Below are 17204 nucleotides of genomic sequence, written 5' to 3' on the forward strand. Positions count from 1 at the left end.
GAATTATTGTGAATGAGTCATTTCACATATTTTTACAGTGTAAAATCATACTGTACTCCCACATTATGAACAATTATTAGATATTAAAATATTTTCAAAAATTATTAGGCAATGAGCTTGCTGCACTAGAGAATTCATTTGGAGAGGGACAAAGGCAGCTAATCTCTACTGTAAACCCCATTTTCCAGACCACAAAAATCTCAAGGTCACAGGGATCTTCAAGTCTTACTGAACCTGCTGGCCAAAGGAAGAAACTCCTATTTATAAATCTGAACTCAAAATCTCTTTGTGTGGATACCATGTTGAAAAACACAGTAGAGGAGAAAAATTGTCACAGAAGTACCTTAAGGTAAAGGGAAGCACATGATCTTACAATTGCAGAAACCTTCTCTAAGCAATTAACCTAAAGTGACTATAACACCAAATGACTAAAATTCAGAGAAGAGAGACTGCAGAGTGAGCAGCAGGGAGAAGTACAGAGATGCAGAGACAGCGCAGCTCATCTCCTTCTACACACTTCTAAACTCTCAGTTGAAACCCTACAGCTCAGCCCAGGTGCACTTATTCCCAAGAAACTGTAAGGCCTTTGTAATATCCAGTTCCAAAGTCAAAAGCTCAGGTTGCTTGGTGAACATCAGGGAAACGGAACTGTAGGACGATTGCAGATCACCTTCTCTAGCACACCTCTGAATACTCAGAATTAATTCCAAGAAATTTGGAAGAAACATATAATCCAACAGATGACCAGAAGCCACCATAGAAGAACAAGAAATATGAAAAACCAAGAAAATATTTCTCCCCCAAGGAAAAATAACAACCCTTCATCATCCACAGACAGTACAATGGAAGTTGTGGAAACGTCTGATAAAGAATTCAGAAGTATGTTCATAGTGACAAAACTAAACAAGGTGCAAGAGATGAGAGACAATGAATTCCAGAAGGTTCATGAGAAAAGAGACAATGAGTTTCAGGACATGAGGAAGTTCTTTCATGGTTTTAAAGAAGAAATACATACCATAAAAAGAAAATCAAAAGGACCAGCAGTTGGTGTAATGGCTATGTCACTGGACTCCCATGTAGTTGACTACGGTTCAAGTCCAGAACTGGTGGCTTAAACTCACACTGTGTGTGTGTGTGTTTGTGTGTCTGTGTGTGTGCGTGCGTGCTCAAGATCCCAAGAGGAGAATGAATGAGAAGGGATTGCAGCATGGCCATCCCCCCTAGGGGGTGATTTCTCGCTTTCTGTCTCTCTGTCTTTCTGGTGAGCACACGTGCCCTATAGCAAAAATCTCTCAAGAAAAAGAAAGAAAGAAAAAAGGAAAGAAAGTCAAATGGAGCTGTTGGAGATGAAGACTGTAATACAGTAAATCAAAACCTCTCTCAAAAGTATTACAAGCGGAGGGACCAGCAGTTAGCGTAATGGCTATGTCACTGGACTCCCATGTAGTCGACCGCGGTTCCCGTCCCGGACCCAGTGGCTTAAAACTCACGCCGGGCACGTGTGCGTGCATGCCCAAGATCCCAAGAGGAGAATGGAGGAGAAGGGATTGCGGCGTGGCCATCCCCCTTAGGGGGTGATTTCTCGCTTTCTGTCTCTATGTCTCTCTCTCTGTCTATCTGGCGAGTGCATGTGCCCTATAGCAAAAACCTCTCAAAAAAAAAAAAAGTGTTACAAGCAGATTAGACTATGCCAAAAATCAAATCTTGGATATTGAAGACAAAAACCTCTGACTAGAAAAAAATCACCAAGAAGACTGAGAAAATAACCCCCCAAAATGAGCATAATATATGAGAAATACTAGATACCATTAAGCACCCAAACATACAGATAATCTGTATCCCAGAAGGTGAAGAAACTAACAGGGGCACTGATCATTTATTACATGAAATCCTGGAAGAAAACTTTACAAACTTAGAGAGGCATTCAAATATCCAGTCCCAAGAAGTACAAAGGACCTCTGATAGAATCAACTCAAGAAAATCTTCTCCAAGCCACATCATAGCCATATTGGCCAAATCCACAGACAAAGACAAGATATTAAAATTGGCAAGAGAGAAACCTCAGGTTACTTACAAAGGTTATCTGTTAGGCTAACATCTGACCCCTTATGGGAACAATATGAGCAAGGAAAGAACTGGAAAATATATTCAAAGTGTTAAGTGAAAAACAATTTCAACGAAAAATATTATACCTGGCAAATAAAGACATTCTCAGATAAACACAGTCTGAAGGAATTTACCAACACCAGACCAGCTCTTCAAGACTTACCAAGAAAACTAAAGACAAACAGACAGAAATAAGAGAACAGAAAGTAACCAAGAAAATGACCAACTTAATGCTAGGGACAAGGCCAGAGATATCCATAATGACACTGAATGTTAACTTCCAGGATTTAAATGAAAAGATTGGACCACAGTAGCACTGCAAATTCAACAGAAGAGATTAATTACATGAGACTGGACTGGTGAAATAAAATTTTATGGCTTTTGACAAAAACATTACTGATTTTTTTTTATTATGCTTCATTTTCCCAATTTAAGCATTTTACTTTCTTTTGAGCTGTTGATAGGTTCAACAATTTATTAAAATATTTTTCTTGTTTTATTCTTTAAATGTAAACATAAACTTTTCTTCCTTCCTGACCCCTCCTATTTGGAAAATATTTGTGAGTATTCTTATTTTGTGGCAGAAGGGTTATTTGCATAAGTTCAATAATATCTGTTGCCTGGCATCAGAAACTGGAAAAATTCATGATTGCCAAGGCTTTGACTGGATTGTCATATCAAAAGATATGACCAGAAAACTATGGAACTAAGGTAGATCTCAAGAAAGCCAACAGAAGCTCTTGAAAAGATTGTCTGGCACCATAAACAGTTCTGCCTGGCAGAGAGAATTAGAGAAGCTATGTGATAGAATTTATAACATAAAATAACCTGGACTTTTCCTGCCCAGCGTTGTAATCAGTAGAGATTACAAAAGAGCAACCACAACCAGATGATTATCTTGAGGAAGACTTTGAAGGAAGAAAAGAGACTGATCTTTGTCAGCAGATGGTCTATCACAGAAGCCTTGGTAGGCAGGGCTGAATTGAGAAGGTTTATGTGTGACTTGTGTACTGGCTGTTTGCTTTTCCACAGTTTGAGTAGTTGACATGTAAATATTTTCTCAAAAATATTTAAAACCATACTGTCTCTGTTGCTATAGAGTCACAAACAAAAATTATAACACATTTTTGAAAGTGATCTTTAAAATTTAGTTTTAGAAATTTTGGAAGTTGTTTATGAACTGTCAAGAGCTAGGGAGTATAAGCAACAATTTTTTGATATTTTGGGGCCCAGCAGGTGGTGTGGTGATTAAAGGTGCTGGATTCCCACATGGCCAACCATGGTTCGAATCCTGGACCTATTGACCTGCTTTCTCTCTCTCCCTTTCTCTCTCTCTTTCTCTCGTTCTGTCTCTCCCTCGTCAAATTAAAAAATAATAACAGATGGAATTAAATAAATAAATAAATCTTCTTTTAAAAAAAGAAAAAAATTGATATGTAAAATGAATGTGGGGAAATGTAAAATAAATAAATAAATAAAAAGAAAAAAAAAAGAATTCAGTTGTCTAAGATGTCTAAGAGTACAAAGGTCATGTGCAGAAAGAAGGCAGTCAGGCAGAGAACCATCCCAAGATAAATAGCTCCAGAGGATAAGGAAATTAACCCTTAGTCATTAAGTAAGCCAAGACTGTTCTACTTAAATAACCCCAAAGCAGAAGAGAACAGACATCTATCTAGAGGGAACTGGACATAGATTAAGAGGTTCAAACATGGTTCTCTTTATTTCTTTATTTATTTTTTAGAGTTTTTTTTTTTTTTGCTATAGGGCGTGTGCCTTCGCCAGACAGACAGAGAGAGACAGAGAGACAGAAAGCGAGAAATCACCCCCCAGGAGGGATGGCCACGCCGCAATCCCTTCTCCTTCATTTTCCTCCCGGGATCTTGGGCACGCATGCACATTCGCCCGGCATGAATTTGAAGCCACCGGGTCCGAGACGAGAACCATGGTCGACTATGTGGGAGTCCAGCGACATAGCCATTATGCTAAGTGCTGGTCCCTGAACACAGTCCTTTTTGACATTAAGCTTTTCAAATTTTCAGTGTTAAAATATACAGAAACTTCAAATTCTACCCTTAAGAGAGTTTCTGTTTAATGCAAAAAATGTTTTTCCTACACCAAGTCCTCTAACAAAGCAGACACTCGGGAACCTGCACCATGGTAACTGGTACTCTCAATGAGAGTGATTTCTGAGCATACCACTTTATACTCATCTTCAGGGCACACATCACAGCTTAGGAGGTTACCCTCAACCACAGTGTTTTCCTACTGACAGCTTCTGCTTTTCTTTGTAGTTTCCTGCCACAGCTTGTGAAAGGCCTTCCCTAGCCCTTTTCTACAGTGTCAGTCTTCAAACTAGAGGTGAGATCTTAAGCAACGTGAAGGACCAGAGCTTTAGAAATGAAAGAAAGTTCACCTTCTGCACTCTTTTCCCCATCTTTTAAGATGTACCAAGATGTTAGAGAGAGGTAAGAATGCCAAAGAGTAAAGGTAAGAAGGCAAGTTGCACACACATGTCATGTTTCTTGTTGACTTATTTTCTCTCTTGGTTGAGAGGGCAGCCCTTTAGAGAGATGTGGTAAGCAAGGCAAAAATACATGGATGTGATAACCATTGTTTCAGGCTTTTAGAAACATAAACATGGCTGGTAGTGTAACAATGGGAGAAGTCAATGCTCTAAGTATTATATAGAAGACTTTTTTTTTTTTTTTTGAGAGGTTTTTGCTATAGTGCCTGTCCACCTGCCAGAAAGACAGAGAGAGGCAGAGAGACAGAAAGCGAGAAATCACCTCCCAGGTGGTATGGCCACTCTGCAATCCCTTCTCCTCCATTCTCCTCTCAGGGATGGAGGGAGATCTTGGGGCATGCACACACACGCACCCAGCGTGAGTTTAAGCCACCAGGTTCAGGACCCGAACCATGGTCAACTACATTGGGAGTCCAAAGACATAGCCATTACGCCAACTGCTGGTCCCTCCAGAGAAGATTTTTTATCCACTGCTCCAGGTAGATTTTAAACTTCCAGAGATTAGGAATAGTTTTATTTTTTTCGTCATTGCCACTGATAAAACTCCAGGGCTGAATATGTAGCAGAGGGTCAATGTGTACTTGGTGACTTGATAGGATAGAGGAAAAGGAAAAATGCCTATTCAGAAATATGTATGAACAGGGGCTGGACAGTGGTACAGCAGTTTTATAACATGATGCTCTGAAAGACAAGCTCAGATGGGAGGGTTCTCAGTTTCTGTTGTTGTTTTTTGTTTGTTTGTTTGTTTAGTTTTTTGCCATAGAACACGTGCACTAGCTAGAGAGAGACAGTGAGAGGGAAAGTGGAAAATCACCCCACAGCGCAGGTAGTCATGCCATAACCCCTTCTCCTTCATTTTCCTCCTGGGATTTTAGGCACACACGTACATGTACCTGGCATTATTTTCAAGCTGCCAGGTCCAGGACTCAAAGAGTGGTTGGCCATGTGGGAGTCCAGCACCTTAATCACCATACCAGCTGCTGGCCCCAAGGGTTTCCAGTTTAAGGAAGCCTTCCTGGGTACACTGGACATAAGCTTGCCTATGATCCAGGGATGGCTGAAGGCTGAAGGAGCAACACTGTGGCATTGGGACCCTGTTGGGTATTCTCTCTCTCTCTCTCTCTCTCTCTCTCTCATTCATGAAAAAAATGGATAGGAAAAAAATATGTATAAACAACTACTGGATCATCAGAAAAGTCATGACATATTTTTCTGTTTTTCTATGCAAAAATGTGTCATGACTTTTCCGACAACCCAATATTACTAGAGGAAGACTTAATTCTTCCCATTTTTGTACAATTTATTATGCCATCAATATTTAATCTGAGAAGCAGCTTCTTCTCTCCTTTTTTTCAGATCCCAAAAGAGAGTTGGTAATTATTATTATTATTATTATTATTATTTTTTACACTGGGCTGGCCCCATAGCACAGTGGCTAAGGGAGCTGACTGCAGTTTGAATCCTAACCCTGGTGGTATGAAAACTCTCTGGGTGCATGCGCAGACATACCCAAATTCTGACCGGAAGGAGAAATGAAGGAGAAATGGAGGAAAAGGGATTGCAGCATGACCTTGTGCCACTAAGGGGTGCTTTCTCCCTTTCTCTCCTTTTCCCTTCCTCTCCCTCTCTGACTAGTGCATGTGCCATCTGGCAAGAAAATTATATATTTGAAAATTTTACCCTGTATCCAAGACTTTAATTAATAGACTAGAGAGACTGAACTTTTAAATTTTCTGTGCAAGTTAGGCTCCATGCTTACTCCACCAGTACCCCTAGTCAAAGAACATTAATAAAAGTAACATGTTCACCTCAGTCAGCCTTTAGTTTGAGACTCTTGGTCATCCCAGGAGGTAAAGCAGTTTTTAAGGAGCATGCTTATTATACTCTGGATCTCATGCTTAGAATATGTTTTTCTTAAAAAAAAAAAAAAAGCCAGAGCACGTGGATACTTGCTAGAAAGAGAAAGAGAAAGTATCTCCCCTCCTCCAATGGGGTGTGGTCACATGGCGATCCTTTTTCCTCCATTTCTCCATCCCATCAGGAGTCTGGGCATGCATGCACATGTGCATAGTGTATTTTTGAAGCTGCTGGGGCCAGGATTGAATTGTGGTCAGCCATGTGAGATTCTGCTTTCTATATACATGGCTTAACCACTGTGATACTGACACAGGGCTGGCCCAATAACTGGTTTTAAGTCACTCTTTTTTTTTTTTTTTATCATGATGCAATGTGTGCACGTACATACGAGAAAAACAGAGAGAAAGAGAGGAGAGAGAGAGAGAGAGACAGAGAACCTGCCACGGGGCTGGCTTAATCATGCTTTGATAACTTTCCTCCAATCCTTCAGCCTGCCTGAGGTCCTGGACATACACCCATATACCCTTTGTATTTTCAGGTTGACTGGGTCAGTGACTCAAACTTCAGTGAGCATGTGGCTTCCATTTCTGCAGCTGGCTACACTACCTGCTGTGTCATAGAGGTTGTGTCTAAGCCATTCTTAAAATAAATTTTCGGGACCAGCAGATGGCTTTATGGTTATGTCACTGGACTCCCACATAGTTGACCAGGTTTGAGTCCTGACTCAGCATCTTAAAACTCATGCTGGGAGTGTGTGCATGTGTGCCCAAAATCCCAAGAGAAGAATGAAGGAGAAGGGATTGCAGCATGGCCTTTCTCGTGGGGGGGTGATTTCTCACTTTCTGTCTCTCTGTCTCTGTCTTTCTGGTTAGCACATATGCCCTATAGTGAAAATCTCTCTCTGAAAAAAAAAAAAAAAGAAATTCTCCAAATAATTTTTATATTTCCCCACCAATTTTCCCATCTCTAATGCTATCCCTCTGGTCTAACAGTCCTTTATCTCTTACCTATGGTTCTAAAAAGGGCTCTTTATCTTCTGATTTTAACTCTTGATGTTTTCCAATCAATTCTCCACTCAGCAGTATAAAAGATCTGTTGAAAACATAAACAACTATGCTTAAAACCCTTCAATGACATCCCAGAACACTTATTCTAAGCATGAATTCTTAAGTATGAGCATACTTTTTAAAACTTGCTGGGTTGACCAACAGTTTGAACAGGTTAAAGTTTGACTAAGGTGACTGATGTGAATGTGTCACTTTTGTTAATGATCTTTTGATAGGGGTAGAGGTGGAGTAATTACAAAGTCTAACTTCTACAGAGAAGAACTCACCTATTCTATTGATTAAAGTCTTAGAAATAGGTTAAATTTTTAAATAAGTAATTTTCTTGCCAGATGGCACATGCATTCACTAGAGAGAGAGGGAGAAGGGGAGAGAGAGAGAAAACATTCCTCAACAGGGGCATAGTCATGCCTCAATCCCATAAAATAAAATCTAAACTTTTCATGTGACCCTAGGACTTGCAGAATCTAGCCTCTCTCTGTACCAACATGCCAGGCTCTACCATGTCTCTCACACCTGTCAGGCTCCAATTGAGTTGGCCGTATGTTCCCCAAGGGCACCAAATGCTTCCCTTCTTGAGGCCTCCTCAAATGTTGTCTGCCTTGGTTGGTGCACTGCTCCATGCTTGCCACTCCATGTGGTCAGCTCCATGGTATCCTCTAAGTCTCTGTTCAATCATCACCTCCTCTGAGGTCTTCTTGATGCCTAACCTAAAAAGACTCTCTGCATTATTATTATCACAACAGCCTGACAGACTTATCCACATTTGTAACTAAGTACTTAGTTGTTCTTTTACTTGCTTTTCGTACCCCCTCTACTAAACTACAAGTTCTGTGAAGTAGTACCACAGGTAGACCAACAAGTAGATATTCTATAACAATTTTAAAAATCTTCCCTAAGGATGGGAACCAGCAGTTAACGTAATGGCTATGTTGCTGGACTCCCACGTTGTTGACCGCGGTTCGTGTCCCGGACCCGGTGGCTTAGAATTCATGCCGGGCGCGTGTGCGTGCGTGCCCAGGATCCCGAGAGGAGAATGGAGGAGAAGGGATTGTGGCGTGACCATCCCCCCTGGGGGGTGATTTCTCACTTTCTGTCTCTATATCTCTCTCTCTGTCTGTCTGGTGAGCACACGGGCCCTATAGCGAAAACCTCTCAAAAAAAAAAAAAAATCTCCCCTAGGGCATGTGTTATAAGGAAAGAGAGAGAGACAGAGAAAGGGAAAATGAGAAATCAATCCCCACCCAGCCCCAGGCCTTGCTGTAATCCCTTCTTCTCCATTCTCCTCTTGGGATTTTGGGTACATGTGCACATGTACCAGCAAACATGTTTAAGTGGTTAGATTAATGCCTTTATTGGGTCGGGGGTGGGGGGTGAAGTGGTAGCAGTTAAGAACTGGCCTGGTTTAATTATAGACTGAGGCTAAAGAGAAGTTTAATAAGATGTGTTTCTTTATATGCCTAGTTATGGCATGATTGCCAGATGCTCCTCCTATATCTTTTCTCCTTCTTTAATAATGGAGGGTTCAGGGGTCAGCAGGTGGTGTGGTGGTTAAGGTGCTGGATTCCCATATGGCTGACTTTAGTCAGAGTTCTGGACCTGGCAGCTTGCTTTTTCACTTTCTCTCTCTGGTGAGCACACGTGTCCTAAAGCAATTTTAAAAATAATAACAAAGATAACTAAAATTAAATAGATAATTCTTACAAAAAAAAATGGAGGGTTTAGCTGATCACATGATTTTTTTCTGGTAAAGATAACATTTCCCAGCATCCTTTGCAGCTAGACATGATCATATGACTAATCTCTGGCTAATGAGATATGGGCAACTTCTCTGTCTGGTCCTCTCCTTCCTCTTCCTCTTCCTTTTCATCTTATGGAGGGCTGGAATATGGACCGGATGCGTCATTTACAGCCATCCAGACAAGAGCAAGCCTCAAGGGATGGCAAAGAAAGAAATGGAGGAAGTAAGCACCATCCTAACATTCATAAACCTTTTTCCTTTGGACTATAATATGAGAAAAAATAGATATCTATTTTATTTTAATCCTTGGTTATTTTGCTCTCTTGAAGCATATACACAAATTCCAACATATTGAGATTGTCCAAGGTTATTTAGTATCTCAACCTTTCTCCCAAGTGTCAATTTTTCAGCCCTGGGAAGTAGGGAGATTTGTTAGGTCTTTCAGAGTTAGAACATAAAATAGCATCATTCCTGATAATGGGTGGCTTAAGCAGTTTCGATTCTCCTGGGTGGGCCATTGAAACCCAGCTATCTAATATGAAAGATATCACTCTGATGTGGGATCGAGCCCCACTAGAAACTCTCTCACTGGAGAGCTCAATATGGTACATGATCTGTTCCCTGCTTTTAATAAGATAGCCAATAAAATTTCCTTTGTTAAAATAAATGAAGTTTTTAGGCATTCAGTAAAAATCCAAAGCCGCACAACACCATAGAATGTTTATCCATCCAATCACAAAACTCACAACACCACAGAATGAGTACACTACCCACCTACAGCACTTTTGTAGGATTGAAATTTCAACAGGAAGGCTAATCATTACTCTCTGCAGACTAGCTCCCATCCAATTAGTCACTCAGCCATTAACTTCATCCCTAACCCACAGTAGTTCACTGCAGGTTTGTGCATCTCTCACCATCAGACATGACTTCCCTGTAGTCTACAAACATTTTTCTGCTCCCATATCTCTATTGGAGCGGACCTGAGCCACTGCCTTCACCAGACCTACCCAGATACTCAGTATACTTGTGGACCTGGTGTGTACAAAGCCAGGAAGCTTTGAACCTCTGCCCTTATTACATTTCAGGGAAGAAAATAACATACATGGGTGAAGTATGGGTGTGATAAGCTAATACATGCCAAGGGCACAAGTCTTAGCATCTGGACACAAGAAGAGGAGTGGTGGGGACTGTGGTAAACAAAGAGTTCTGGTCTCATCTATCTAAAGTAGGTAGTTACTGTTTCCCTCTCCTCTACTCACCAAGCCACTGCCAGCCAACTCCTTTCATAGAGAACTATAGGTCTATTTGGTAAGAGTTGTCTGAAACTTTATGTGAGAATTTCTGATTTTGATTGTAGTTAATCCAAATTGAAATAAATTACCCTTTGGATAATCATCCAAAACAAAATGTAAATGGGTTGCCATTTTGCCACCGTTGACTGACAGAGCTTCCAAATCAAGGTGTGCCTGTTGCATTGGGTTAAGAACAACAGGTGTTGACTTTTTGTACCCATACTGAACCTGGATTGCTGGGCCTGCCAACTTCATCTTGAAGTTAATTCACTTCCTTACCTACAGCCCTGCTGTTCTTTCACCTCTTCTCTGATTTGTGTAGTTCCACCCAAAGGGACACATATCACTGGTCTCAAGTGGTCAGACTCCCGATTATATCTCGGTTTATCACCATCAAGTTTACCACCAACTAGGAAATTAAAATGGTTACCGTTTACCACTGAAAATTACCATTAGCCCCTTCCAAAGAGACAGTTTCACTAACGCAAAGATGGAAAGAAATTAAGCTCAGACAGTTGTCAAGTAATTGGATATGTGATGGAACAATATCTTGAAACCCACAGGTAGTTGCTGTGGATGGTCACAAACTCCATTAAGCTGCAGCCTGTTCTTTTGTGGTCTCATGCCCAGCATCTCTTTTGCCATTTCCTGGCCTACCTTGTTCTGTAAGACTGTCACATTGAGGAAAGTTTATCATCTAGGAAGCGTCTGACTGTCTATAGAGAAAATGGTTCCTGGCAGTGAGGGTAGCAAGGTACAGAAACTTCAGCATCTCCTTATATTTTTTAATTTATATTTTTTTGAGAGATTTCTGTTATAGACACCAGTGTGTGGTTACTGGAGAGACAGAGAGACAGAGATATAGAAAGCAAGAAAACACACACACACACACACACACACACACACACACACACACACCCCGCCCTCAGAAGGGATGGCCATGCTGCAATCCTCCTCTTCCATTCTCCTCTCAGGATTTTGGGCATGCAAGCACATGTGCCCGGCATGAGTTTTAAGCTTCCAGGTCCGGGACTTGAACCGCAGTCAACTATGTGGGAGTCCAATGATGTAACCAATATGTCATCTACTGGTCCCAGTATCTCATTATTGTGAGAGCTATTAAGACCTGGGTTGGCCCCCTGGTCTAGCAATTAAAAGAGCTGGATCCAAAATGGCTGAATGTATGGTTTGAGTCCCAGTCCCACAGCTTGGAAAACATATCATTTGTGTGTGTGTGCATGCTCCAAATCCCAACAGGATAGAGAAGGGATTGTGGCATGACCATGTCCCATGGAGAAGGGGGTGGTGCTTTCTCCCTCTCTTTTCTCTCTGTCTCTGGTGAGTACACGAGCGTTGTGGTAATTATTTTTAAAGAAAGAAAGAGAGAGGCCAGCAGGTGGCATGGTGGTTAAGGGGCTGGACACTCCCACATGGCTGACCACGGTTCAAGTCCTGGACTTGGTGACTTGCTTTCTAACTTTCCTCCTCTCTCTCTGTGTCTCTCTCTGGTCAAATTAAAATAAACCAATGAATAAATAAAATTAAATAAGTAATTCTTTAAAAAAAAGAAAAGAGAGCTATTACACCTGATTTTCACTCTCTCTTTTTTTCTTTTTTTTGTTATTTTCCCACCTTTCATGGTGCACATTCCTCTTCTACCTCCCACTGCTGCTTCCAACATATGTCAGTGCTAGAATATAACTAATGCAGGGAAACTTAACTGTCCTGTGCATTGTACTGTATTCCTGGACCTGGCCCGTAGCAGGTGCTCAGTCAATACTGGCTGAATATTGTGACTAGTTAAGAGTTCTTATTTAGGGGCCAGGAGGTGGCGTGGTGGTTAAGGTGCTGGACTCCCACATGGCCAACCACTGTCTGAGTCCCTGACCTGGCAGCTTGAAACTCACGTGAGGCAAGAGTGCATACATGCCCCAAATCCCTAGAGAATGGAGGAGAAGGTATTGTAGCATGACTGTTCCCCCTGAACACCCACTGGGGGATGATTTCACACTTTCCCTCTCTGTCTCTCTCTGGTGAGTGCATGTACCATATGACAAAAACCTAAAATAAGAGAGAGAGTTCTTACTGATGTGAACTGGTTCTGAAGTGGTCTTGTTTTAAGGTGGGGGTGAAACTAGATGCCTCATTGATATTCCTTCAGCACCAAGATTCTGTGAGTCTAAATGCTGAGGATTCGACAAGCCCCTGTCAGTCTGAGCCAGCAGCTGCTTTGCTGAGAGAAGAAAATGAAGTTACCAGGCAGATGGGGTGGGGGAGGGGTGGGGGAGGAGCGAGAAGCTGGGTGAGCAGCAAGAGCCTCCCGGAAGATGAAGGGAGTCATTGCTAATGGGGCATGACAGAGCACCGTGAGGAAGCATCAAGGCCACAGCCATGCTTTTTTCCCAGGACAAAGAAGGCAATGATGCAGCGTGTGGGGAAGAGCAGCATTTGATTCAGCGGAAGGAATGGTCCCCGCAGCTGCCCTGGAAGGGAGGGCACAATCAGAGGCCAGAATTAAAATCTGAAAACAAAGAGCTTCCAAGCTGCAGAACTATTGCTGTGGTTCCTGACCTTTTGAGGCTAGAAGACTTTCAAACCCTGACTGAGGTCAGAGGCAAAGGCAAAGAACATATGCCCCTTTATTGTCAACAAAAGATCCCTCGAAGGGACCCCACATTTCTCTCTCTTTTTTAAAGTGGTTTAAAATTGCATTTCTTTTTGTTTTTCTTCAAGTTTATTTTATTTTATTTTATTTTTTCATGCATGATAGAGAGCATGTGCTTGCAAGAGAGGGGGAGAGAGAAAAAGAGAGAGAATGAAAGCACTTCCAACAGAGCTAGTCACTTTGCAATCCTTTTTTCTCCATTTCTCCATCTGGTCAGGGACCTGGGCACATGTGTGTACACCCAGCATGTCGTTCCCGAGCTGGATTGTGGTCAGCCATGTGGGATCTGGCCTCCACTCTCCAGTGCTAACTGCTGTGCTATGAAAGCAGCCCTGTGATTTTTTTTAAAGTATATTTATTTATTAAGAAAGACCCTCAATGGGTGTTCACACCGATCCATCCCCAGTCCCAGCCAGCCTGGATCATGGGCACACACATGCATGCCCAGCAATTACAGGGAGGCCCTGGGACATGAACCAGTGACCTTCCCATGTGGGTCCAGTATGGCACAGTCTTACGTTACTACTGCACCTCAGTCCAGTCTTGAGATTCCACATCTCCCTTAATCATAGGTTCTACCTAGAATGTAAAAAAGGAGATTTCTGACTGCTTGTCCTGCAACTTCCTCGCAGTGGAGAAATGGTGCCTTATCATCCTCAATGGGGATAAGTGGCTTGCTGCCCCTAGTCACCTTCACAATGGAAGATACCAGAATCCTTCCCTCAATCCACTAAGCAGCCACACAGAGACTGCGGTACAGCCAGGCCTATGCTGACCCACCCTGGAAGATCTCCAAGAATCCACAGGTCCAGACCAGAGCACAAATTACATTAAATTATGTCTCGATAAAATCATCTTTAAAAGAAACTTACAAATGTCCTCACCCACAAGAAAGAAGGCCTGAAATTATCTGGCATAAAATACCCCTGGGGGACCAGCAGTTAGCATAATGGCTATGTCGCTGAACTCCCATGTAGCCAACGGCAGACCTGGTGGCTTAAACTCACGCTGGGTGAGTGTGCGGTGCGTGCCCAAGATCCAGAGAGGAGAATGGAGGAGAAGGGGTTGCAACGTGGCCATTCCCCCTGGGGGGTGATTCTCACTTTCTATCTCTCTGTCTCTCTCTGTCTTTCTGGCGAGCGCACGCGCCCTATAGCAAAAACCTCTCCAAAAAAATAAAATACTCCTCAGAACAGAATCAATATTTCTTTTAATGCTAAAAAATAATACTTTGTCATTGGGATTAAAACACTAGGAATTCTATTTTTTGGAACAATACTTCACACTTTCCTGTTCAAATTAACTTTTTTTAAAATGAGGTAATGGACTTGTTATTTTAAAAATTTACTCATAACTACATAACTGACTTAAGAAGTAGCAGCAAGTGATTACTCTCTGTCTAGCAAATAGGAACTGGAAGAATTTTTTCCCTTCTTTAATGAGTAGATTGGAATCAATAAGCAGCTAAGAGAGAGGGGTATGTGTTTTTAAAAGGAGGTCAGCGAGGGCAGGGGATGGAGGAACGAGGAGGAAGCTAGCTGTGGAAGAACTGCAGGCTGGCTGGTGGGTGGGACCTACAGGGTGATGTCTGATTCTACTCTCAACCAAACCCAGCACAGTTTGCTTTGTGAATCCAGGATGGTGGATCCATCCAACAAAGGATGGCAATTGTTTTTATATTCTTTCAGTATTGACTAAAGGAGAAAGGGCACTCTGACAACAGACTTAGAAACAGCCTTCTGCCCGGATTGTTGATTGTTGCGACCACCGCGCCTGACATTCTCTAGATCTGCCAGTTTCTTAGGTGAAGACCCAGTCTAAGTGTAAATTCACTGTGATGGGTTGACAGTTTGAAGCAATATGAAAAATAAATAAAGGACTGTTACTGGGCACCAAAACAGGGCTGAGTAATTTCCCCGTCCTCAGCCGGCTTGTTCTCCTGCATAAAGATGAACTGCGGGACAGGATCTCAAACCCACACCAAAGATGTGTCTTGCAGGAAGCATGCGTCTTTCATTGGAAGATTCGCTTTTGGACTTCTGCAGCCAGGTTGCAAAGGATCAGATCTCAAATTTGATAAAGGTTGTTTCCTCCCTCCCTCCCTGGGTGGAAACCAGGGGATGAGAGGGAAGTGGGCCCGAGAGTTTATTTTTTAACTCCTTTATTATCTGGTGCTGTGGATCACTGCAACTGTGCTTCTTCTTCCCCCTCACTCCCTCCCCAGGCTCCCTCCAGGAGGATGAAAGGATTTTTTCCCCTCAACTAAGCCTGCCCCCTTTCTCCTTCCCAGCCAGAGGCACACAGCAGCTGTAGCCCCAGCGTCGCCCGACTTCCTCCGCTGCAGAGCTGCAGTCTTTCTTTTCCCAGATGCACTGGAGATTTAATTAACCATGAGAGCCACAGCAGTGAGGATTGAATTTCAAAACAGAGGACATCCCTGCTTTTTTATTGTATTCCTTCCCCCCCCCACCACACTCCATGGCATTAAAAAAAAAAAAAAAAAAAAAAAAAAAAAAAAAAAACAAGAACGAAGAGTCTCACCCACGCGTGCCCGGGGGCCGACCCTGGAGGAGGATCCAGATTCAGACGGTCAGGAAGCGGCCGCGGGGAAGCTGTCCGGCCCTCCAAGGATGCAGAGCCGCCGCTGCGGGCTGGAGGGACCAAGGGGCGGGGCGACGGACGGGGCGGGGCCTGAGCGGGGCGGGGCCGGGCAGGGCCAGGGCGGGGCCAGGGCAGGTACTTGCACTCGCCTTCTGCTACCCTGTTCTTCTTGGTCCCCGAACCACGTAAGCGTGAGCCGCAGAACGCAGGTGATTCCGCTGCCGCGGCCCTGAGCTTTTAGACCACAGGCATGAGCTTTCTGGCGGCCGGGCTGTTGCGGAACAAAGTGGCCATCGTCACCGGCGGGGGCACGGGTATCGGAAAGGCCATCGCTAAGGAGCTCCTGCACCTGGGTACGTGAATAGTCCCCCGGGCTGCAATGCGAGAGCAGGGGGCTGTAGAGACACTGCAGGAGTCAACTGGGGTGCTGTCCGGGGTGGGGGAGTGCCAGGCAGGGCTGAGAGGGCGTGGCTTTGCGAGGCAAAGGGACGAGAGCGGGAATACGTAGCACCGAGAGGGACAGAGGAGAGAGGAGTTCTTTCTCAGAGGCTGTGGGAAACGCTGGGTGAAGTCATTAGTTTGCACTCGTGTGGGCACTTAGGGCCGAACGATCTGTGACCGGTGTCATCAGGTAAGGGGGCATGAGACAGCGCGTTGTGAAATTCAACCATTCCGTCTTATTGCGTAGTCTGCGAGAATAGGAAACAGGGTTAGACCTCCTTTAACCGGGCAAGGCCGTAAACGTTGAACAGCTCCCAGCATAGTCTCTTGTCACATCTCTTATCAGAACCACAGTAAGGTGGTTATATTGTTTTAATGAAGGAAATTCATGTTCAATTATTTTCCTAAAAAAAAGTATATGGTTTTCGTAAGTATATGAAATATTTTCTAGGGCCCGCTGTTCTACTTCTGGAAAGGCGGGGCCTGAGCGTGCACCAGCCCTCCTGGAATATTTCACTTTCTCGGTTTCTCTCTGGTGCTCTTTAGAGAGTGCGGGAGCCTTTCAGCAAATTAGAAAAAAAAAAAATACTGTTCAGTGACTATTTAAGTGAAGGAAGGACCTGTAAATACATGAACAGGTAAAGAAAATGAAGAGGAGTATAGGTAAATTGACCTATTTTACATCTGAACTGGCAAATCCTTGTTGAATTTTATAAACAATATAAATAGGGCCAGTGGCATAGTGGTTAAGGTGCTGGATTCCCACAGTTGCAGTCTGGACCTAGCAGCCTGAAACTCAATTCACGTGTGTGTGCATATGTGCCCAACATCCCAGGAGGAGAGTGGAGGAGAAGGGATTGCAGGTGGCCATCCTGGTTAGGGGGTGACTTCTCGCATTCTGTCTCTCCGT

General features: G+C 43.2%; 2 protein-coding genes across 5 annotated transcripts in view; one reads left to right on the plus strand and one right to left on the minus strand.

Annotated features, from left to right (window-relative positions):
- TMEM169 (transmembrane protein 169) overlaps window positions 1–15875 on the minus strand; it is a 29050-nt gene extending 13175 nt beyond the window's left edge. For 2 of the 3 annotated variants that reach the window (XM_027775317.1, XM_027775316.1), the window contains exon 1: window positions 7495–7577. The gene's annotated coding sequence lies outside the window, so the exon portion shown is untranslated. Of the gene's footprint in view, window positions 1–7494; window positions 7578–15793 lie in introns of those variants that run through there. The other variant, XM_006157450.2, reaches the window with a different exon arrangement.
- Window positions 15876–15992: 117 nt separating this feature from the next.
- PECR (peroxisomal trans-2-enoyl-CoA reductase) overlaps window positions 15993–17204 on the plus strand; it is a 40036-nt gene continuing 38824 nt past the window's right edge. The window contains exon 1 of one of the 2 annotated variants that reach the window (XM_006157455.3): window positions 15993–16206. In XM_006157455.3, coding sequence (XP_006157517.1) covers window positions 16104–16206 — 103 coding nt within the window. In that variant the 5' untranslated portion in view covers window positions 15993–16103. The remainder of the gene's footprint in view (window positions 16207–17204) is intronic. The other variant, XM_006157453.3, reaches the window with a different exon arrangement.

Source organism: Tupaia chinensis, unplaced genomic scaffold (assembly GCF_000334495.1).
Source record: "Tupaia chinensis unplaced genomic scaffold, TupChi_1.0 Scaffold000542_1, whole genome shotgun sequence".
Classification (NCBI taxonomy): domain Eukaryota; kingdom Metazoa; phylum Chordata; class Mammalia; order Scandentia; family Tupaiidae; genus Tupaia; species Tupaia belangeri.